This window comes from Mustela nivalis (genome assembly GCF_964662115.1).
Source record: "Mustela nivalis genome assembly, chromosome: 1".
Classification (NCBI taxonomy): domain Eukaryota; kingdom Metazoa; phylum Chordata; class Mammalia; order Carnivora; family Mustelidae; genus Mustela; species Mustela nivalis.
Window position 1 is genome coordinate 5,935,904 of NC_139020.1, and position 23,558 is coordinate 5,959,461.

Genomic DNA, 23,558 nt, shown 5'->3' on the forward strand with positions numbered 1-23,558 from the left:
TTCTAGACTTTCTTCTCCATTCTTGTAACATTGTATACTATGTTAGTGATCAGATTTATGATACATTTCTTATTAAAATGGTTTATCAAATTCCTTTTGCTCAGGATTTTAGCTCAAAAAGAAGATGATCCTTAAATACACAGTGTTCTGCTTTCAGCCAGTTAGGAAGGAATTGGTTCTGAACTATGAGTTGAACCAGTAGTTGTGCAGCTCTGGATCCTTTCTGGCTTGTTACTCGTTTGGGGACTAATACTTCTATTCTGAATAGAGCCCTTAACTGTATTAAGAATTGTTTCCTACACTGCAGGATTCTGTAGCCAAACCTGGAATCTCATTAGGTGCAGGGCTTTTATTTGACTCTGTAAGCTCGTTTTGTGTTGAGTTTCATGAATTTGGTTTCAAGACATAGCTAAGATGAATAGGTTTTATTTCTGTTGGTCTTTTGGAATATGGCAGACTTCTTGATGAAGTGATAAACTAAGTCTGGCTAGAAGATACTAATACTGAAAACTATGATCTTTGTTCATGTGGCTGAAGTTATTACTTGACTGGCACATCACTAGTTCGTATTTTCTGTAGTCCGTAGCGTGTTTAAAACTCCTATATTTTGAAATGTCATGCCTCTTCTGCTTTAATACATCTTGTGAAATAAGAAAAAAAGAGGGTTGACTTTTTAGGGCATATTTGTCTCTTCATTAAGTTCCGTGTAGAACCCAGACTTTGATTAGTCTTCACACAGGTTCATTTTAATTAGGTTTTGCTTAGAAAATTTAATTATTTTCATATGTTACAACAGAATAATCTAAAGTTTAGTGGTGTCTTTTCAGAAGTCAGCTGATTTATGGATAAAGCCCCTGATTAGTTTGCCTTTTGTAATTTTATTCCTTTCTGATGATCTTCCTTGCTATTGTGATGATCAGTCAGAACTCCCTATCAGGAATATCGGAAATCTTAGATACTCTTCTTATGAATAATTTGTAATTTGGAAAAGCTTTTATAGGCTAGAAATAGGGCTCACTGTTTTGCTAAGTAAGGGAAAAGGAAAATGATATTAATGGGTTACACAGAAATACTAACTAAGGCTTTATGTCCTCGTTTAGTATTGGCTGAAACATGAATAGCATTTTCCAAGCTATTTCCAAGCCTCACCTTATGGGATGGCTGGTGGATGGCTTATCCTCAGATTTTCAGGTTGGTGGGCAGCACTGCTAGGATTGTTGTGATTGCGTAGCACATGATAGAAGGCTTATGGGATGCTTTCCTTGCTTGGAAGCAGTGGCCTAAATAATAAAGTTATAAAGAGATCTTATAAGTCTGTAGGAGAATTGATACAAAGATTTAATGGTGTCATTAAGGCCTTAGTCTCTATCTTTTTGATTGGGCACATTGATGTTTTGGTTTTTTTCTCCTCAAACTTTTACGGTTGCTGTCATATCCTAGAAATGATGGGAGGAAAGGGTTCTTTTATTAGGAGAAGAGACTTTCTGGGGCAGGGGTTGCTATCCTAGAAATGCTGGGAGGGAAGGGTTTTTTTAGGGAGGAGACTTTTTCAGGAACATTCCCTTGCCCCAGAAAGTTTCTTCTCCATTTCTTTGGGCAGGAATACCTCACATGGCCTCCTGGTTACAAAAGAGCATCCTTTCCAAGTGGGGGAGACAGTGGCTATAGGGTGAGCAAAGCTGGTCTCCAGGAAGCTAAAACTAGGTGTCTTTCCTGAATTAAAAGCAGTGCTTTTTTTTTTTTTTTAAAGATTTTATTTATTTATTTGACAGAAATCACAAGTAGACGGAGAGGCAGGCAGAGAGAGAGAGAGAGAGGGAAGCAGGCTCCCTGATGAGCAGAGAGCCCGATGCGGGCCTCGATCCCAGGACCCTGAGATCATGACCTGAGCCGAAGGCAGTGGCTCAACCCACTGAGCCACCCAGGCGCCCCAAAAGCAGTGCTTTTGAGTGAAGGATCTTTGTGCCAACACTAGACCATTTCTCTGCCTATGTCCTTTTGTATAAACTAAGGGTTAAGTTCTTTTCCCCTCTTACATCTTTAGCAATATTTATCTTGCCATTGACTAAACTTGTATTTCTTGATAAAGCTTAGAAAAGAGGCCAAGAACTTCTGTGGCATCAGAGGCTGAGGAGAATTACTTATGGAAGGCATCCATTTTTTTATTCTGTATCAAAGACTTTGTTGTCACATCTTGTTTAATTGTGGTACTGTGTGCCGTTATATAGGAGTTGTGATGTGATGTGGTAGTTCACATTTTTCCTTGTAAGGTTTCTAGATGTAGTTTAATGGAGGGAAAGCTAAAGGTTAGATTATGTACATATTAAATATACTAACCATTCATTCTAGACCTGATTATGGTATCCCAAACTTAACAGAAAAAGCTACTCTCTCCCATAGCTTTCCAATTTGACCTGTTATCTAGACTCTGCTTCCACGTTACAGCTGCTGCCCTGGGCTTGAAGAGACTCGTGCTCACAGTTTGATTTGGTGCCAGTGACAATAACACAGTGGTCCTAGGATTATGGCTTACGAACTCTTTGAGACTGACTGGCTACAAAAATAAGATGATACTGACTGTGGCTACAAGAAATACTTGATGTTGGAAGGAACTTAATTCTGAGAACGTTGTAAAACTGTCTTACTCATTGAAGTCGCTGGTAGAGACTATTACCAGCCTGTGGAGGATTTGAAAACACTGATGGAACATTATTTATCGTTGGTCATTATGATACTAAGTTTTAATAATAATCAAGAACCATTTTCTTTTTTAAAAACATAATTTGAGAGTGAGAGTGCATGTGCACACAAGCAGGGGGCGGGGAAGAGGGAGAGGGAAAAAAAATCTAAAGCAGACTTCATGCTGAGTGTGGAACCCAGCGTGGGGCTGGATCTCACCAGGCTGAGATCCTGACCTGAGCAGAAGTCAGGAGTCAGTTAATGCTTAACTGACTGAGATGCCCAGGTGCCCCTTGTTTTTGTGTTTTGAGCTTTTCTCTTTAAGCAGTCTCTATGCCCGGTGTGAGGCTCATACTCAGGACCCTTCTCTGTTCATTTTTGTTGTTTGTATTAGGACTAGAACCACCATACTTTCCAGAAATAGCTTGTTTTATACAAAAATAGGTTAACAAACCTCCTCCCCCTCAATCTTTGATGATTATGCTGGAATCCTCAGAAATGCAACGAGTCTAATTTTCTTTATGGGATTACAGCTGTTGCATGAGATCCATGTTCCTACAACACCCGGACTTGGTCTAAGTACACATGCCTATGTCGAAGGCTCCTATTACTTTAATGAACTGTTTTATTGCTGCTTCAATTCAGGCAGCGAGTATAATCTAGAAAGTTCCCCTTCTCGATCATTTAAGAGATAAAATAAGACCATGTCTAGCACTTGGAAGCACTCTGTTTAAAATTTTCTGTCCGTACCTTTTCTGTTAGAGAATTTGTTTTTAGCCTTGTCTCTCATAGCTTGTCTTATCTCCACTCAGGACACAGGCTTGGTTGTGTAACCCCAAAACTTGAAGCCAAGTATATCTTATCTATCCCACCTGGATAGTAGAAATCTTACAACTATTAGAGTGATTTTCTGCCTTACTGAAGCTATGTTGCCATTGCCCAAAGTCCTTTTGTCTTTTTTAAGCTTTTTAGATAGGTTATTTAGGTGGATCAGTGCAAGTTACTTCAGTGGGGGTTTTGTTTTCAGATTGCCTCACTGACAAATTCTTAGATCTGTAATATTCTTGGCCCTGTTGTAATTGCCTTCTAGTTCCTCCTGTCTCTTCCCTCCTGTGATGAGCTCATTATCTACAAGTTTTTGGGCTTTCACATGCGATACTTTGAAGCACAGAGTGCTAATTAGTATTAAGGAACACTTTGATGTCTATCTGAGCTTTGATAGGCCTTTTGGAGTTTTGCTGTGGGATAATCTGTCAGTGTAGGAAACAAAAGTCAGGTTGAAAAGTTGAAGATCTTTTATTTAGCCTCTTCTGTCACAAGGGCTTACAAACAAAAATTTTAAATATTCTATTTACTTGAGAGAAAAAGAGTGGAGGAAGTGGGAGGGTCAGAGAGAGGGGGAGAGAATCTCAAGCCGACTCCATGTTGAGCATAGAGTCCGATGTGGGGCTCGATCTCACAACCCTAAGATCATGAACTGAGGGTGGGAGGTCGGGCTACCAGGTGGTGGGTATTAGGGAGAGCACGATTGTATGGAGCACTGGGTGTGGTGCAAAAATAATGAATACTGTTCTGCTAAAAAAAAAAAAAAATCATGAACTGAGCTGAAATCAAGAGTCGGACATTCAACTGACTGAACCACCCGGGTACCCCACAACAACATTATATTGAATCCAGGCTTATTTTATATTTGAATTAATGTTTAAGAATCAAAAGTGAGATCTTGAAGTTTGTTTCACATTTTCTCTGGAGCAGGGTTTCTCAGGGAGTTTGAAAAAGTGTGTGGGGCACTGTTGGTGTCAGAGCGGCATGGAGAATACTGTTGGCAGTGATGGAAGGGAGCCGTGGTGCAGTGTGCCTTGCCTGTACAGACAGTCCTGTGCAGTGATGATTTTTGTCTTTCCTCAAATGTTGGTAATGTCACCATTGAGAGACCTCATCTCATGATTGAGAAACCTTAACACAGCATTAAAATTCAAATCAGGTAACATTAGGCATCTTTAGAAGTTGAACTTACACAGTACCTCTGTGTTTTTAATTTTTTGAAATATATATGACCTGAAATAAACTGCATGCATATTTATAAAGGTTCATGTTGATGAATTTGCATGTGTGTTAATGCTGATGAACCCATCACAATGAAGATAGTGAACATTTCTGTCACACCCCAGAATGTCTTCTTCCCCTCTGTAATCTCTCCTGCTTTTCTTTTCCCCCCGTTCCCAGGGAGATCTGCTTTCTGTCATGATATATTAATGTGCACTTTCTAGAGTTTTATGTTAAATAAAATCGTAGAGGGTGTGCTTTTTTTCTGGGTCTTTCAGCGTAATTATTTTGAGATTTCATCTCCTTGTGTGTTATTAATGGTTCATTTAAAAATTTCTTAAAATTTAAATTCAGTATAATTAATCTGTAGTGTATCATTAGTTTCAGAGGTAGAGTTCAGTGATTCATCAACTGCATACAACATCCAGTGCTCATTCCGTCACATGCCCTCCTTAATGCTCATCACCCAGTTACATGCTCCACCCACCCACTCCCCCTCCAGCAACCCTGTTTATTTCCTAGAGTTTAGCATCTCTTCTGGTTTGCCTCTCTCTCTGTTTTGGTCTTAATTTTATTTTTCCTTCTCTTCCCCTATGTTCATCGGTTTTGTTTCTTAAATTTTACATATTTGTCTTTCTCTGACTTACTTCACTTGGCATAACACCCTATAGTTCTATCCATGTCAGTGCAAATGGCAAGATTTAGTTATTTTTGATGGCTGAGTAGTATTCCTGTGTGTGTGTGTGTATGTGTGTGTATGAGAGAGAGAGAGACATGTCTGTTCAAATCTTTGCCTGTTTTTAAAAATTAAGTTTTTTTAAATAATTGAGTTTTGAGAGTTTTTTATATTCTAGATACAAGTAATTTAGCAGAGATAAGCTTTGTTGACACTTTCTTTCAGTCTGTGGGTTCTCTTTTCATGTTTTGAACAGTGCCTTTAAAAAAACCAGAAGCTGTTAGTTTTGATGAAGTCTGTTTGTTGGTTGTTGTGTGGATTGTATTTTTGTTGTCTTCAGAGATCTTCGTCTAACACCAGGTCTTAAAAGATTTCTCTAGTGATTTCTGTGATAAGTTTTGCAGTTTTAGATTGTGCATTTAGATATGTGATCTGCCTTGAGATAATTTTTGTTTATGGTGTGAGGTATGGATCGAAGCTAGTTTAAAAATTTTTTTTTTGGCAAATGGATATCCAGTTGTTCTAGCTGTTTGTTAAAAAGATTATCTTTTGTTTTTTGTGCTTTTGTTAAAAATCAGTTGTCCTTACGTAATGATTCCTGTACGTTGGTATTATTTTCATACATCAATTTTGTTTTTTAAAAAAACTGCTTTGGCTTTTGTAGGCCACTTGCATTTGAATATGAATTTTGGAGTAAAATTGTCAATTTCTGCAAAAAAGCCTGCTTGGATTTTGATTGGGATGGCTTTCAACCTATAGATCAGTTTGATGTTTATTTATTTATTTTAAGAAGTTTTATTGATTTATTTGACAGAGAGATCACAAGTATGCAGAGAGGCAAGCAAAGAGAGAGGGGGAAGCGGGCTCCCTGCAGCCTGATGGCGGCTCCATCCCAGGACCCTGGGATCATGACCTGAGCCGAATGCAGAGGCTTAACCCACTGAGCCACCCAGGTGCCCCCATGTTTATTTATTTTTGAAGATTTTATTTATGTATTTGACAGAGAGACAGAGAGGAAACACAAGGGCAGTAGTGGGGAGGCTTCCTCCTGAGCAGAGAGCCTGATGTGGGGCTCAATTCCACAACCCCAGGATCATGACATGAGCCAAAGGCAGATGCCCAGTGACTACCACCCAGGTGTCTCAGCTGGCTGTTCATTGGATTTTCTGTAATTTCTTTCATCAATGATTTGTAGTTTTCATTGTACATGTTTTTCTCATGTTTTGTCAGACTTATCCCTAAAGGTTTAATATTTATTGAATAATATTGTAAATAATGTTTTTACAACTTGTTCTCCAACTTAGGTCTTGTCCAATAAGCATGTGGCTCCTGATCATCTGTTGCAAATCTGCCAACGCATTGGTCCCATGTTGGATAAAGAAATTCCACCCAGTATTTCAAGAGTCACTTCTTTACTTGGTGCAGGAAGGCAGTCTTTGCTACGTACAGCAAAAGGTACCTTAATTTGAAGAAGTGTTCTGCTTTGTAGCTTAATAATAATTATAATTGTGAAGTAATGTAAGCGTTGTGGAAGAAAGGCGATATGTAACTATAAACCATGCTGTGGACTATAAAATTCTCTGCATTTAGCATAGACATTGAATTTTACTACATAAGTGTTTAATGGGTCCTTCTGCATTTAAAAAAAATGATTAAGGTTTAGATGTTAAGTGAAAAAGCTTGAATTTATTCTGAGATGTGTTTGAGGTTTTATCGATGTGAGTTCTTAATTTTCCATTTTGTAGCTCACTTATAACTTCATTGAATGTAATTGTATGTGTCTAATAAACTCTTTAAATGCTAGAAGTATTTTATTTGGTATTTAGATTCTGAAAGCCCTTTGTAATAAGGGGAAGTGATTTTCTAAATTGGTAGCAGTTTGAAACAAGCACCAAAAATGTACAATTGCATGGTTCTTTTTCATCGATTTTAATTTTTTTGCAAAGTTATGTGGTAGCAAAATGTTTGGAATTGCTGTTCTTTTTCTGTTAGCTTGGTATAAATCACTTAGATTAAGTATATGTATGTGATACGATCTATGTATATGACGTGGCTTAACTGCTAATGGGCAAGAATGTTGGCTCTTCTGATCCTGAGTATACCCGTGATTTTCTTTAAGATCCATTGCTGATACGGTGCTGCCTCCTAGGTGCGCCAGCAGCATATAAAGCTTGACTGAGAAAGAACAACCCTCCTTCTTGGTTCCATGCCAGACTGGTTTGTCAGCTTTAGTTACTTCTTAGTGCTCTGTGGCCCTGCCACACTGTGGCTTGGGTCAGGAAACTGTTCTTCCTCTCCCTTCTCTGTGTCCCTATTCACCTTGTAATTATTCTATTTTAGGTTGTTATGTAGTAGTTGCCTGAGTGGCCTGTTTTCCTCTGTTTTCTTTACTTGTGTCAAGCTCCGTGTCGTTTTGTGATGAGCACTGCTTTAGAACTGGCAGACCTTAGAAGAGACTTGAGCCAGCTGCTCTAGGGTAGGGGCCCATATTTCTCTGTTTTGTACTGGTGTCAAGAGAGGATGCCTTGTAACTGCTCTTCGGTCATGATAGTGGTAATGAATCCGTTCATGTAAAAAGTAACATGCGTGTTAGGTTGGGGCACCCGAGGCTCAGTAGAGGTTTATATGATGCCTTCCTTCCCTTCCTCTTTCATTTGTGAAGAAGCTAATTCCTGGCACAGCATAACCTGTGTTCCGCTGCTGTCTCCTCTAGAGGGGGCAGATGTTTCTTCTTAGTGTATTTGTTGATAGTTCAAAGAGGGACGGAACTCGAGAATTAGTGTTCACACTCACAGATCCTGTGTATGTGCTCTTGGGTAAAGGCTTATCCATGATCCTAAAACAAGAGGAAAGCCATTTAATTTTGTCAATATTTCCTAAGGAGATTAAAGTCATGGTAATATTGGCGAAAATTAATTTTAAAACTCCATTAACATTTTAAGGATTTTCCTATAAGTCAAATAAAATTTTTCTTACAAAAATTTCCATTTTGGGAAAGCTGGATCCGTTGTGACTAAGATCTCTTACCATTCATATCGTGTGGTGTAATTCTGCATTGATAAATAAAAACTTACTCGGCATTGACTAGGACTTGGGAGTCAAAAGATTTGGTTTTATGGTCCGTCTGGACTTGGTCATTGGCAGTGGGTCTCTTGAAAGGTCCCAGAACCTTTGAGCCTCAGTTACCTCACTTGTGCATTGGCGATCACACCTACCTCACAGGGTTGTTGTGAGGATTCAATGAGATGATGTACGTGGAAAGCACTTTGTACATTGTAAAGTGCTATACTCATGTTAGCTGTTGTTGTATCTGAGATGTCTTATTTTTTTTTTTCCCCTTCAGAAGTAGTCTAATAAACCTCTAGGGCTTTTCTGTTAAAGTTTATTAGTTGGTAAAACTTTGAATAAACAGTTTGTTACAATATACGTAAGTATTCTATAAAATCTTTCTTGGGGTTAACTTTCAAGATTTTATGTGTATCTAAAATTCGTTTTAAAGACTGCAGGCACACAGTTTGGAAGGGCTCTGCCTTTGCTGCTCTTCACAGAGGAAGACCTCCAGAAATGCCAGTGAATTATGGTTCCCCACCCAGTCTTGGTGAGTGAGTGTGCTTGGCAGATGCCCGAAACCATGTTTTTAATTTCTTGCCTAACTTTGTAATGGCTATATTAAAATTTAAAGGGAAATACTGGTAGTTTTGTTTCAGTAGTAATAAGTACCAATTTTCAGACTTAATATTTTTTAAAGTTATTACTAAATGTAATAAAAATTAATGAGAGATAATCTTACGGTAACGAGAGGCTCATAATGGTGGTTATAGTAGAACAGAGTTGGGGAGAAACTTGTGTCCTTAGCATATCATGAACGTAGATTCTGTGACCCTCTAGAAATTGTTTTGGAGTTTTTCTTCATTTTTTACATATTGGCTCTGTCCTTAACCATTTTCATTGTTTTTATTTCCTAGTGGAGATACATCGAGGAAAACAACTCACAGGGTGTTCCACTTTTAGCACAGCATTTCCAGGAACTATGTATCAACATATAAAAATGCACAGAAGGATTCTCGGACATCTGTCTGCTGTTTACTGTGTAGCATTTGACAGGACAGGACATAGAATCTTTACCGTGAGTTAACGTTTTAAACTCAATTTGGTATCATCTAGAGCATTGTGTACATTAGAATCATGTAGGAGATCTTATAAAATATGTAGATTCTGTGGTTCCCATTCTCAGGGATTTTGACTCCATTGATCTAGTGTGGGGCCCATGAATTTGCATTTTTATTAAGTATCCCAAGTGATTCAGATGCAGATAGCCAGGCCTTGTGTAGTGTTTGTGAGACATTGACTTAGAGAGTGGTTCATGGGCATGATCATCAAGGATCTTAAAAATACGCATGCCTGGTATTTCACTTCCAGCCCATTCTAGACCTACTGCTGAGGGTAATTTCTAGTATGTTCAGTAACCAAAACAGACCGGAAAAGCTTCCATAAAAATCCAGATCTCTGCAGGCGATTCATATTCATATTGCTTACTCATTGATCCAGGGAATTGATTACTTGAACAGTGAAAGATTATTTTATTATTATTGTGAAACTATATGTAAAAATTTATAATCTAACATTTTAATATTTTTAGGGACGATTACAATGGGTCAGAAGTTTAAGTTCCCTTTTTCAGTTGTGAGATTCAGAGTAAATACTAAAAAATTTTCTGAGTTAGGTGGATGCTGGTTGGTGGCTATGAGTTTGAGACGGTGTTGTTCGGTTATTTAAAATGAGGATGCTAATCCCATTATTTTTTAGTTGTTTTTGAGGTTGCCACTCACTTAGCTTGTGAACTGTAGGTCTGTCCTGATGCGTATCAAATTATTTAGCTTGATGTGAGCTAAAGTGACATTTAACCATTGTTAATTGAAATAGGTGAGCAATGAATTTTTAGTTGAACTCATTAATTGGTGGGGGATTTTGGGAAATTAGTATTTGTAATGTGGTCTGATCCACAGAAATGAAAACTTCATAGTATCTTTTTTTTTCCATAGTATCTTTATTTAGATGTTACTTGATTTGAAGAAAAAAAAAATCCTATTGCTCCGTAAGTGTTCTGACTGTACGAGTCATAATTTACAGAGTATCATACAGTTGGAAAGAGAAGAGTTATACTTAATTTGAGTGACCTGGAAATGTTATTTTTAAAAATGCTAGAACATCTTGGTTACTTCTGAGTATTAGCATTTGTGAATAAAGCTGCTGTAAACATGAAAAAAAATGCTAGAAAAGATTTGCTGTTTTAATATTTGTCTTTGGGTGTATTTCTTCTCAGGGTTCAGATGATTGTTTGGTGAAGATTTGGTCAACACACAATGGCCGCCTGTTATCCACATTAAGAGGTCATTCTGCAGAAATTTCAGATATGGCAGTAAACTATGAGAATACAATGATTGCTGCAGGGAGCTGTGATAAGATAATTAGAGTGTGGTGCTTGAGAACTTGTGCCCCAGTTGCTGTGCTCCAAGGACACACGGGGTCAATCACATCTTTACAGGTAAACTAGCTTTAGTGTGCACATTTGTGTATGATCTTTTCCTTTAAAACTCCCTCCTTAGGGATGAGAAATAGTAATTATGTGGTCTGCTTTACTAATCAAGAGAAAATGTAATTAATCATACCTCCATGGATCTTGGAAAGGTGAAGTAATGTTGTCCATTGCACTTAGGGCTTTACATGAAGGCCTGATGGATAACTTAACTGTTTCCTAATTGGGCTTATAGTTGAGCTGGGGGAGTGTCTATTAGAAGCAGGATAGGTTCATGATATTTCTACTTTAAAACCTGTGGATTTTTCTAAGTTGATTAAGTTTGCTGAAGTATATTTAAAAAATCTTTTCACTTTATTGTGGAGGATAATTTTATGTATACACAAAGTAGAATAGCATAATGAACCCCTAGATGCCCATTAACTCATAGCCAGTCTTTTTTTGCTCTGTTCATCTCCTGTTGTATCTAAAGCAAATCCTAGTCTTCGAGCCATTAGTTCATTCAGAACTGAAAATGGTGCTATTCAGTCCGTTTTTTGAAAATGAATGTTTTGTTAGGAAAATACTGATTTGTAAGGTACACTGGTGCCTCCGATTTGATTTTGGATAAAACTGTGGGAGTGGTTCCACTGTACCCAGGCTGTATGTTTAGTTGTCTCTAAATAGATGTGTGTAGTTCTGTGACTAGAGACACTTTTCTCAACTCTTCTGGTCAGTTTTCTTGAAGAATAAAGATAACATATATTTTTGAATGAAGACAAACATAATTGAGATAGTGTTATATTTTGAAACTTTAAGCAAGTTTATTGCTGTGCCTGTTTATTTTAAGGCAAGAAATTCTCTAGAAGTTTTCATAGTTTGAACATTTATTCAGATCTTCACTGTGTGTTCCACAGTTGACATTGTGTTATTTGATACAAACTTCCAGGCCAGTATAGCAGCCAATGAGAAAATCTACTACGTGCTGTTGTGAACTGTACGTTTTATTTATTTTTGTTTAGTTTAGACAGGAGGAGAAAGAGGATGAGAAGGAAGGAGGGGTGGGGGGGGAAGGGGAGAGAGAGAATCTTAAGCAACTCCATGCTAAGCGGGGAGCCCACTGTGGAGCCCACCTTGGAGCTGGGTCTCAGGATCCTGAGATTATGACCTGAGCCAAAATCGAGTCAGATGCTTAACGGACTGAGCCACCCAGGTGCTCTGTGACTTGTACATTTTAAAATAGCTAAAATGGTGAGTTTTATGTTGTACAAATTGCCCTTCCACAGCTTTGTCTAGAATGTACATGTAATAAAGACACAGGAAACCTGTGCATTTAGCTGTTAATAGGGCTAAACTACCTTTGAATACTTCATTCTTTAATAGCAAAACAGAGGATCAGCATACATTAAAAAGTCCTTATTTTGCCACTAAACAAGTTGTAAAAGTAGAACTTATTATGCATCCAGGTGTATGTTCTGTGCTGAATAGTTACTCAAAATGTATAGATTTCAAGAAAATTATTTTGACTTTGGAAGTAGCCATGTGAGATTGTTGAACAGAATCACGAGGCCACCAGCGACTATGAGAGATCATACTTCTTACTCTTTTCCTTTATGCAGAACTTGCCTAAACCATCTTGGAAAAGTGAGACTCTTAATTTTTAATATCCAAAAATCCATATTATGGTCACTGATGAGTAGCTTTGAGGTTAATTAATGGAACATGGCTGGCTGTCAGTGATTCTGCATTTGAGGAGTGGTGCTACTTACAAACAGTAAAGGACAGGCTTGAAAGGTTAAAAATTCCTGTTGGGCACTTAAAAAAAGAAAAAAAAAATCTAAAAAGAAAACTCCAAGCTCAGAGGACTCACTGGTGAATTCTATTAAAACTTACTAGAATTGCTGAGATCTTAGTAAACTGGATGGATATAGGACCTGTGTCCTAAAATCAAAACTTCACTATAAACCACCAATAACTAATTAACTGATATAATGGAGTAAGAACATAATTCACAGTAGCAACAACATGGCTGATACATGGCTGCAAACACATTTATCAGGAAATGGGAAAAGTCTATATGAAGAAAGGTCTTAAAAATAATGATAGAGCCTTGGGGTCTGTGGTCGGAGGAGGGGGGAGGGAATAATCTATATTAGTTAAAACGTCTAGTATACTCCTAAATCAGAAGATTCAATGATGTAAGGATAGCATATCTTTCCAAGTCTTGGCATAAAGTTAGTGTGTTTATGTTTGAAATCCCAGGTGCTTTGTTTGAATGGAGTTCAGCATGCCATCAAGTTCATTTAGAAGAAGACAAACACATAGAGCCCTTCTCCTGCCCCCTCCCAAAAAACCCCTCATCAAAAGAGACCTTACAGGGCGCCTGGGTGGCTCAGTGGTTTAAGCCTCTGCCTTCGGCTCAGGTCATGATCTCAGGGTCCTGGGATCGAGCCCCCCATCGGGCTCTCTGCTCAGTGGGGAGCCTGCTTCCCCTTCTCTCTCTGCCTGTCTCTGTGCCTACTTGTGATCTCTCTCTATCAAAAAAAAAAAAATAATAAAATCTTGAAAAAAAAATTAAAAAAAAAGAGACCTTAACTTTTTCCGTATTCGGTATAAAAATTCTTTAGAGGTATTACAGAGAAAACAGTATGGTGTTGAGCTAGGGGCAGAATAGAGAGCAACACCATTTGTGTATCTAAGAATTGGATTTAATTAAAACATAGGTCACTTAAAATAGTTACTTTTCCACAGAAATTCAGGTTTAGAATTCTTCAAGTACTTTAGCAGATGTACAGATTTCATGGTGGAATTTTAATTAACAAAAATACTTGATTATTAAGTAAGTACCTTCGGTTACTACTTTTAATGGGATATCCTCCAAAACTCAGTTTTAGTCCATATTCTGGAACACATCTGCTTTGATATAAGTAATCACTTTTGGCATTTAAAAAGTACTTCATTTCCTGTAGTGAGAGCAGGAACTTGGAAGAAGCTTCTTTGAAAAATTATTAGGTGCAGATCTACCTCCCTTACCAAGTGCATAATCCTGAGAAAAATAATAAATCAGATAATATACTGTATCTCTCTGCGATGCTGTAATGGTAAATAATTATATAAATAACCTAAAAACTTTCTTCGCAGCTCTTCCTTTTTCACTGGTCTTTGTTTGCTGACCTCCTTTGTCTCGAGTGCCTCCTGAGTCCGCAGCACCTGGCGTTCTCCATGGCTTTCCTCCCCATTCTGGGCAAAGGAAGGGAGTACTTCCTTCCAGTTAAGCTTCTTAGATTAACTGGATTGATTCCTAGTTGTTTTTCTTATGTTTCCTTTTCGTAACTGTGATGGACTGCTGTCCGACACATTTTAGGGTTTTACTTGAGGACTGCAGTTACTTCTTGATCTTATTCGGTCCAGATTCTCTACCCATTTAACCCATTCCTCCAGTCACATAGATATTTCTGTTGCTATCACATACCATATTCCTTCTCACTCTGGTACTTCTGTTCATATTCTTTTGCCTAGTGTGTTTTTCTTGTTTTCTTTGTATTTTCCTCTTTGTCCATTAAGCCCTCTTGGGTATCTCCTGGTCCAAATTGGTCTTACGTTGTCTAGCTTGTTGTGTAATACAGTTGAACTTTGTTAAACATAAATGCTAGCTCAATTCTGAAGTTACAGTATAATTCTTGTGGTTTTTTTTTAGACTACACTTATAGTTCTCTTTTTTAAATATCTGAGTTGTTGATCTCCTTGGGATTTATCCTGGTGTACAGTCCAGAGAACAGCTTCCAGATTGCTGCACAGTTGGTAAATCATTTTATGCAGTGATCCATTGTTTCCCAAACGATTTGAGAGGGCACCTTCATCTTAGCTCTTACGTCAAGGTCCAGTTTGGACTTCAGAGTGTGCTTTCCCATTGGTCATTCTGTCACTGTACCTACCATGCCCCTGAATTTTACTTACTGAGGCTTTGTGATAATGCTTTCATATTGGTAAGATCAGGTCTTCACTTTCTCTCTGTTAAAAGCTTTTCTGGCTATTCTTGGTTATTAGTTTTGAAAGTAGTCTTTTACTGAGATCACATTACATTTATAAATTAGAGTTAGACCTTTTTTTTCCCTTTTATTTTCACTATGCTATTGCCTGTACTTTGTAATTCTTAAGTTTTACTTAAGTGTGTCAGTTGAGGTTAACTTTGGAAAGCCATTGAACTATGACTTCAGTAGAAGCTCAGGAAACTGAATTGTCCGTCTTGTTGCATTTTAGTTTAGCCCTATGGCCAAAGGCTCCCAGAGATACATGGTCTCTACTGGTGCTGATGGAACAGTTTGTTTCTGGCAGTGGGACTTAGAATCTCTGAAATTCAGGTAAGTGGCTGTAATTGTGTGATTTCTCTTTCTTTAATGTTTAATTTAGTCTAATGAGATGAAGTCTGATTATAAAAGGAAGTTCTGTATTGTGGTTGCCTTTTCACTTTTCTATTATATACAGCATTACTGCCTATTGACTTTTTACAGTGTGTTGTTTATTTACAAAGATTTATTTATTTTAGAGAGTGTGTTCAGGGGGAGGGGCTGAGGGAGAGAGAGAGAATCTCAAGCGGACTGCACACTGAGTGCGGACCCGCATGTGGGACTTGATCTCATGATGCTGAGATCATGACCTGAGCTGAAATCAAGAGTTGATGTACCTAACCTCTGAGCCACCCAGGCGCCCCTACAATGCACTGTTTAGGTGTGTGAAAGAAGCATAGCTATTCTTAGTGGACACATCTCATGGGGAGAAAAAAGTGAGATTGTATGTATGTGAAGTGTTTTGAAAAATGTTAGAGCTGTATACTCAGAAATTTAGGCAGGATTACTTAAGAATCAGAAGACAGGTTGTAGACCTGTCCCGGACAGTAGCCACCAGCCACATGGGACTGTCGAGCATCTTGGATGTGGGTGGTGCATTTGAAGAATTTAATTATTAGTTTGATCTTAAAAACTGATACTTGACTCAGGAACCACAAAACCTGTAAGTGTATTTAAAATAGACTATGTGAATTTAGTTTCTCAGCTGTGAGTTTTAGGAAACCTAAATACAGATAAATTATCTTTGATGAAAAGGGTTCAAATTAAGGTGTAGTATGTATCTAGTATATTCTGGAAGATTTCCAAGATAGAGAATGAAAAGTATCTGAAGTTCTCATTAATATTTTATTCATATTCATATGATATTTTGGATATATTAGGTTAAATGAAATAAAACTGATTTTATCTTTCTACATTTAATATGGCTACTATAAAAATTTAAAGTTACATGTGTGGCTTGCATTGTTTCTGTTGAGCAGTGCTGTTCCTCATGGCTGTGTACCCTGCTCTACAGCCTGCATAGTGGGTTCACTTGCAGTGTGAGTTTTAGTCTTCCTCAGTTACAAGATGGGGTTGGCGGGTGAAGCCATTGCTGTGGGGTCAGGCTCTTGGGTATACCGGCTTGGGGCAGAGCCTTTGGACTCCGTCCAGCTCTAACAGCGTATGCAGAAATGCCTGTGAGCTACTGTATAATAAGGTGATGACTTCTAACCACGCTAGATTAAAGCCGACATTATAAACCCTGTTAATGTGTTGAACTAATGAGTTTTAAAACAACTTCTTTTAAAGTCCACGTCCTCTGAAGTTCACGGAAAAGCCTAGACCGGGTGTTCAGATGCTTTGTTCTTCTTTTAGTGTTGGTAAGATAACTTCAGTAATTTTTCTTCTTAATTTTATTTAGTATTTATTGAATGATCGTGTTATTGCTAAGAGTATTTGTCAGATGGATGGTAAATCACTTACGCCCATTTCATTAGGTTTAATCCAAGATGTTTATTTCATTAGCTTTTCCCCTTGTCTTTCACTCCCCTCATTGTCCCATTCTCTGATTTCTCTTGGTAATCAGAGTCGGTGAAAGGAGGCTTAAGGTATCCACATGAGCCCCCTGTGTGAGGTAATACCAAAACTCTGCTTTTCTTGAATAGGCTGAACTGCAGATTTTTATAGTTTAAATTTGTTTTCCACTCATTTTGGGTGAAGTTATTATACATTTTCTTTTCTTGTACAGTGAGCTTGTGTGGTAATCTTTCTTTTTAGGGGAAGTCAGAGATTTTCCCCTTTACATAAAAGTCTAAAAACTTGAATGAGTGAATTTTGTATTCTGAAGCTAAGTTTAGGTACGTGAAGTTATTTAGAAAGCAGGGCCTCTTTTGTCAAGCATCTTAAGCGGCACATATGGTCATTGCCACAATTAATAAAGCAGTGGGAGATAGTGAACATTTCCAGATTGAAGTACACTTTTAATTAAAGTTCCATCTGATGTATATGTATTTGGTTCTTTTTTTTTTTTTTTTTTTTTCCAACACCATCCAGCAATTCTTCAGCACCAGCTGGGTGTCCTACAGTTCAGCTCTGTTCTGAGACCCTTTCTCTAAAGAACAGTGTGTGATCCCACAGGTTAAGAGTTCAGTCCTCCAAGACCCCCACCCCCCACCCTGGTCAGACCCAGTTGTCAGCTGTGCTTCTGACCGACTGGCTAAAGACCAGAGGTTCCATGACTCCCTCCTTCGGTTTGATTATTTTGCTCGAACCGCTCACAGAACTCAGACGTTTTACCAGATTTCCAGCTTTTATAAACGGATATAACTGAGTGAAAACCATGTGGAAGGGATGCAGAGGATAAAGTGTATGGACTCTCTAGACATGTCGGTCTTCCCAAATCTCCACATGGTCACCAGCCTGGAAGCTTTCTGAACACTGTCCTTTAGGTTTTTATGGAGTTCTGTTACATAGAAACAGTTGATTAAATCATTGGTGATTGATTCACCTCCCTTCTTCTCCCCCTCCTCAGAGGTCAGAAAAGTGGGACCAGAAGTTCCAACCTTCTAAACATGGTTGGTACTTCTCGCAGTCAGCACCCCCATTCTTAGGTGCTCTCCCTATTTACTTATTTATTTATAAGACTATATTTATTTATTTGACAGAAACCACAAGTAGAGAGGCAGTCAGAGAGAGAGAAGGAAGCAGGTTCCCTGTTGAAGGGAGAGCCTGATGCGGGGCTCGATCCCAGGACCCTGAGATCATGGCCTGAGCCAAAGGCAGCGGCTTTAACCCACTAAGCCACCCAGGCGCCCCAAGGGTCACTTTATTAACATAAACTCCTGTATGGGTGAAATGGATTTGTTTTGAATATCAAGATACTTTCATCAATGTTGTTGCTTGGGAAATCCCAAGGGTTTTAGGAACTCTGTGCCAGAAACAGGAATGAAGACCAAATGCATATATATTTTTTGTTATAAATTACATCACTCTGTATTATATTAATTTTAAAAGGTCTTTATATAGTGTGTTAGAAAACGGATCTATTGAGATAAATGTAATTTTGGAATAAAATATCTTGCTTAATTTGATATAGAAATTTTGGTTCAGATATTTGTTACACACTGAATTTTTAAACCTTAACATTTTTATTTCAGGTGGTATGTTTTTAGCCACAGGTAGTACTGATCATGTAATCAGAATGTATTTTTTGGGTTTTGAAGCACCTGAAAAAATCGCAGAACTTGAAAGCCACACTGTAAGTATTCATGTTATAAAATCCTATAAACTAATCATTAATATTCCTCTTGGTCCATAGTCAAATATTGCTAACAAAATTGTTATTCTAATTTTAAATGCAGGAGGGATTGCATATATAAAGGTGAAGGTTATTATTGACGACTAAGTATATGACTGTGCTAGTATTTTGTGGTTATTTCAGCTTTAAGTTGAAAATCTTGATTATGACAATTTATTTGGGTGGGTTTAGTTTCAGGGGACTTACTCATTTTAATCACACTCATGAAATCAGAATGCTGTTAATGTATAGTAAGGTAGTTAACTCTTAGGATTCTGGAATACTGCTTGGTAGTCAGGTTGTCTTTTTTCCCATAGGAAGTTCTATGAAATTAATAGTTCCAAATGACTTTAAAAGAAAAAAAAATTTTAAATATGTAAATAATTATCAAAGTAATGCCTTGTTTTCAGCTACTTTATGCTTTAATTACTTTCTACATGTGAATTCTTAACAAATGTAGTTCTTTGTAAATAGTTTTAGTATATGTGCTGCTGAAGCGAGCACATAAATACAGTTTTAAACTTAGAAGGAAAGCTTCTCTTTTTATAGTCGTGTTATATATTAGGTTTTTTGCGTGTAAATGTAGGAACGATGGTGCTAAGCAGCACAAGTGCACATTCTTACTCTCAACCGTGCTTCCAGTTCTAAAAATGGAGTGGGTTTTTTTGTTGTTGTTTTATTTACAAATAAGAGTGATCACCTTTGTGTTTGTTTTCTGCCCCGTCCCACCCCCCTTAGGATAAAGTTGATAGTATCCAGTTTTGTAACAATGGTGATCGGTAAGTGTGTGTGTGTGAGAGAGAGAGAGAGCGCGCGCGCGAGAGCGAGTGAGCGCGTCAGTGTGAATGTGCTTTGAGGCCGATCCGCTCTGGTTCATACTAGTACAGCTGATACATGGCTGTATGTACTGCAGGCACTATAGTAGTAAGTGTATTAACTGAATGAAAAGTGTCTGCAGTGGGGGGAACACGTTAAGCACAGGTTTTTACAATTGTAGCTTCTACCAAGTCCTATGACCAATAGGAGCTCAACTATTAGGTGTAAAGCTAATGAAGTTCCTTGTTTTAAGTAAAAAAAATCTCTTCTAGCAGCCACCATGTTGTGTCATGTGACAGAATTGTCACTTTAATTATATACTCTCTTGGTCTCCAGTTTTTTTTAGGTGCCTTTCCTAAATTGCAGTTTTTAACACTTTCCTTTGTTAAAAGATGTATTTGTTTGAGTTTATCCTTTGTCGAGTTCATCCTTTGTTACAAGATGAATTTGAGTTTAGAATGAAGATGCTTACAATGGAATTTTGCTCTTACTGATCTTCCCACACATCTTTTAATTCTTCCTGTTTGTTTTCCCCTCCATGTACTACTTGTACATTGTCTTCTCAAAACTCAAGTCTATTTGACAGGCTGTTGGTTGAGTTTGAAAAGTGCTTTAACTGCAGAGGGCCAGGCAAATTAGAGCAAACCAGATTTTTTTCCTCATCAGATTTGCTCTAAATCCCTGTCTTTTGAATTAATACCTGTACGTTTCCCTGCGGTCAGGATGGCTACATTGAGAATGCCTTTTGCTTGTGATTTTGACTGTACTTTTTGGCATGTATGTGAGTATAAGATCTTTTTCTGAATTTTTTAAGGTTCTTAAGTGGTAGCAGAGATGGAACGGCACGGATTTGGAGATTTGAGCAGTTGGAGTGGAGAAGCATTTTATTGGATATGGCAACCCGAGTCTCAGGGTGAGTGGAGATGGTTTATAGGAAGCGGGTGCATCATAGTTATGTGGTCTTTCTCTCTGGTGGTTGACAGCTTTGTCAGGGGATTTGAACCACCTCCTATTACAAAGCAGTGATCTAAATGAGTGGCTACTTCCTACATATCTGATATGTTGATATGTAAATCTCATATATCCCAAAGAATTTATCCTTATGTTTATGTTTCTAGGACACTGCCTGGTCTAGGGTAGCACCATATCAAAGTTCTTACCAGTTTTTCACATTTAGTTCTTCGAAAATCCTTATGTTTGCTTTACCTTTAATAATTGTAGGGGAAATTAACTCCTCTGCTGTGACTCAAACAGTTTTATTTGGTATCAAAATAAATTGGATACTCATATTTTTGTGAAATGATCTGTGGTAGGGAATGTGGTAGAGAGAATATATACTAGAAATCTGATAATCCTTGTTCACAAATCACAACTCTACTCTTATTTAAAAATGCTCTATCTAGATACTCAAAAGCATCTTAGTGTGAGAATGAATGCTGTCGTCAGTCCTTGACTGGTTGAAATAATGAAGGTTAATTCATTATTAAGAGGATAATTTGAAATCACATTTACCTGTGAACAATTATTTTATTAAGCAAAATAGGAATATTAGTGTAAAAACCTTAAATCAAACATTTTTACCGAGGTTGGAAACTGCTGTTTTCTTACTGCTGTGGAGTGCTCTGCCTGTAATTCCTTCCAGAGGTGGAAATAATTCTTTTCTCATTTAAAGTTCGACATCTTTCCAGTCTTGTGAAGTAGAGTTTTCTGTATATAAGAACTCATGGGGGGACACCTGGGTGGCCCGGTAGGTTGACTCTCTGCCCTCAGCTCAGGTCATGATCCTTGGGGTCCTGGGATTGAGCCCCGCATGGGGAAATCCCTGCTTAGTGGGGAGCCTTCTCCCTCTGCCTGCTGGTTCCCCTGCTTGTGTGCTCTCTCCCTCTCTCTGGCTAATAAATAAAATCTTAAAAAAAAAAAAAATCAGTGAGTATATTTGTTTTAGTGTTCTCATCTTGAGGGATCAACTTGATGAAGTAAAATAACGTCTATTTCTTCAAAGTTACTAACAGGTGATGCCTTTTAGTTTAAAATGAAGCATGGCATCTTAGCCTTTACTCCCCATTTTGTCTCTTCTGTTATAACTTTTTTTTTTTTTTAAGATTTTATTTATTTGACAGAGAGGGAACACAAGCCGGGGAAGTGGGAGAGGGAGAAGCAGGCTTCTAGCCGAGTAGGCAGCCCGATGTGGGGCTCTATTCCAGGATCCTGGTATCATGACCTGAGGTGAAGCAGCTTCTTAACTGACTGAGCCACCCAGGCACCCCTCTTCTGTTAAACTTTTACCGGACCAGTGCTTCCATTATGCTTATATGGATAGGTGTTACATGGCACTTATTCTATATTCTTAACAGCTTTTTTCTTTAATTAAAATATATGTTTATTTTATGTTACAATCTCTTAGGATATATTCTCTGATTTCAAAAGCAGTTGGGCTTTGCCTTTTCTCTGTGTTTTACTGACTACTATATTTTACAGAGAAACTTTGCACTTCATGTTCATAAAAGCTGCAAAGTATTGTAGACATTTGTATCCAAGGCCATTCTTGCCAGGAGACCCCATAGTATCACTCTGTATAGGAGTGTGAAGAGATGAGTACAGTTTTATTTAAAGTTCAAAAGATTGACTCTCTGTGTGTCAGTTTACTTTTCTAGACACGGGGGGATGTGAGGGTGCATTAGCTTCTTTCTGTCTTCCTAAAATTTCTTGTCATCTTCCCTGGAGAGAGAACGCACAAAATTATTGCTGTTAGGGCTTGGGGTCAAGGGAAGGGAATAATAGAAAAGGGGTAGAGAGAAAAAACTTCGCTTTTATGAGCAGTGGTGATGTCCTAATACATGCCTTTATTCAAACCAAACTTTTTAAAAAAAATTTATTTATTAACAAATAAATAATAAGTTAAATTAATTAAACTCATTAAATTAGAGAGAGCATACATAAGCAGGGGGAGGTACAGAGCGGGAGGGAGACTCCATGCCCAGTGTTTTATACGTGGTTCAGTCTCAGAGCTCCGAGCTCATGACCTGAGCTGAAATCAACAGTCACATGCTTAACCAACGGAACTACCCGGGCACCCCTGAAGTGCTGAGCAGGGAGCCTGATGTGGGACTGGATCCCAGGACCCTGGGATTATGACCTGAGCCAAAGGTAGATGCTTAACCAACTGAGCCACCCTGCATCCCAGATCCCTGAACTGTTTTTGTTGCTGTTGTTTTTAAAGATTTTATTTATCTATTTTGTCAGAGAGAATATAAGCAGGGGGAGTGGTAGGCAGAGGGAAAAGTAGGCTCCAGGGAGCCTGATGTGGGGCTCAATCCCAGGATCCTTGGATCATGACCTGAGCTGAAGGCAGATGCTTAACCATCTGAGCCACCCAGGCATCCCCCAAACTGCTTCTATAATTATCCCCTCCCCTTCCCAGTATTTGCCAAAATCTGTTTAGAGATAATCTGTTATGAGTCAGATGTATATTAGATACATAATCATGTATGGACATGAACTGCATTACTTCAGTTATTTTTGTGTTGATTGTACTTTTCAAATGAATTTGAATTGCTTATGTTTTTCTTAGGGACTTATCTTTGGAAGAGGAAAGGTTTATGAAACCCAAAGTAACAATGATCGCTTGGAATCAGAATGATAGCATTGTTGTCACAGCTGTGAATGATCATGTCCTTAAAGTGTGGAATTCTTACACAGGACAACTGCTTCATAATTTATTGGTAGGTGGTTTTCATATAATAAATCAAGATTTTTTTTGAACTATAATTTGATTTTTGAAACTATAAAATTAACGTATTAGCCATGTTTCATCCACTGGTTGATCAAATGATTAGAAATTTGTAGGTATGCTAATGTTCAGTCACTGTCATTAATACATTTTGAAAGCCCTTGTACACTGTGACAATATGGCTTTTTAATTTTTTTAAACTTAACCCTCCTTAACTCTTATGACTTTTATGACTTTGTTGAATAAAGGGACATGCTGATGAAGTATTTGTTTTGGAGACACATCCCTTTGATTCCAGAATTATGTTATCGGCAGGACATGATGGCAGCATATTTATATGGGATATTACAAAGGGCACCAAGATGAAACATTATTTTAATATGGTAAGTGAGGTGTACCTTCCTGTATGCTTACGTTGGTTTCAAGTATTTGGATTGTGAAGTTAAGCCAGAAACCGATCTGCATGTTTTGGC

General features: G+C 38.0%; 1 protein-coding gene across 2 annotated transcripts in view; it reads left to right on the forward strand.

Annotated features, from left to right (window-relative positions):
* BRWD1 (bromodomain and WD repeat domain containing 1) overlaps window positions 1-23,558 on the forward strand; it is a 113,884-nt gene that overhangs the window by 14,116 nt on the left and 76,210 nt on the right. For both annotated transcript variants that reach the window (XM_082697629.1, XM_082697628.1), the window contains exons 5-15: window positions 6,706-6,856; window positions 8,901-8,999; window positions 9,367-9,527; window positions 10,725-10,946; window positions 15,177-15,277; window positions 16,553-16,623; window positions 18,400-18,500; window positions 19,278-19,318; window positions 20,170-20,268; window positions 22,927-23,077; window positions 23,334-23,468. In XM_082697629.1, coding sequence (XP_082553755.1) covers window positions 6,706-6,856; window positions 8,901-8,999; window positions 9,367-9,527; window positions 10,725-10,946; window positions 15,177-15,277; window positions 16,553-16,623; window positions 18,400-18,500; window positions 19,278-19,318; window positions 20,170-20,268; window positions 22,927-23,077; window positions 23,334-23,468 — 1,332 coding nt within the window. The remainder of the gene's footprint in view (window positions 1-6,705; window positions 6,857-8,900; window positions 9,000-9,366; window positions 9,528-10,724; window positions 10,947-15,176; window positions 15,278-16,552; window positions 16,624-18,399; window positions 18,501-19,277; window positions 19,319-20,169; window positions 20,269-22,926; window positions 23,078-23,333; window positions 23,469-23,558) is intronic.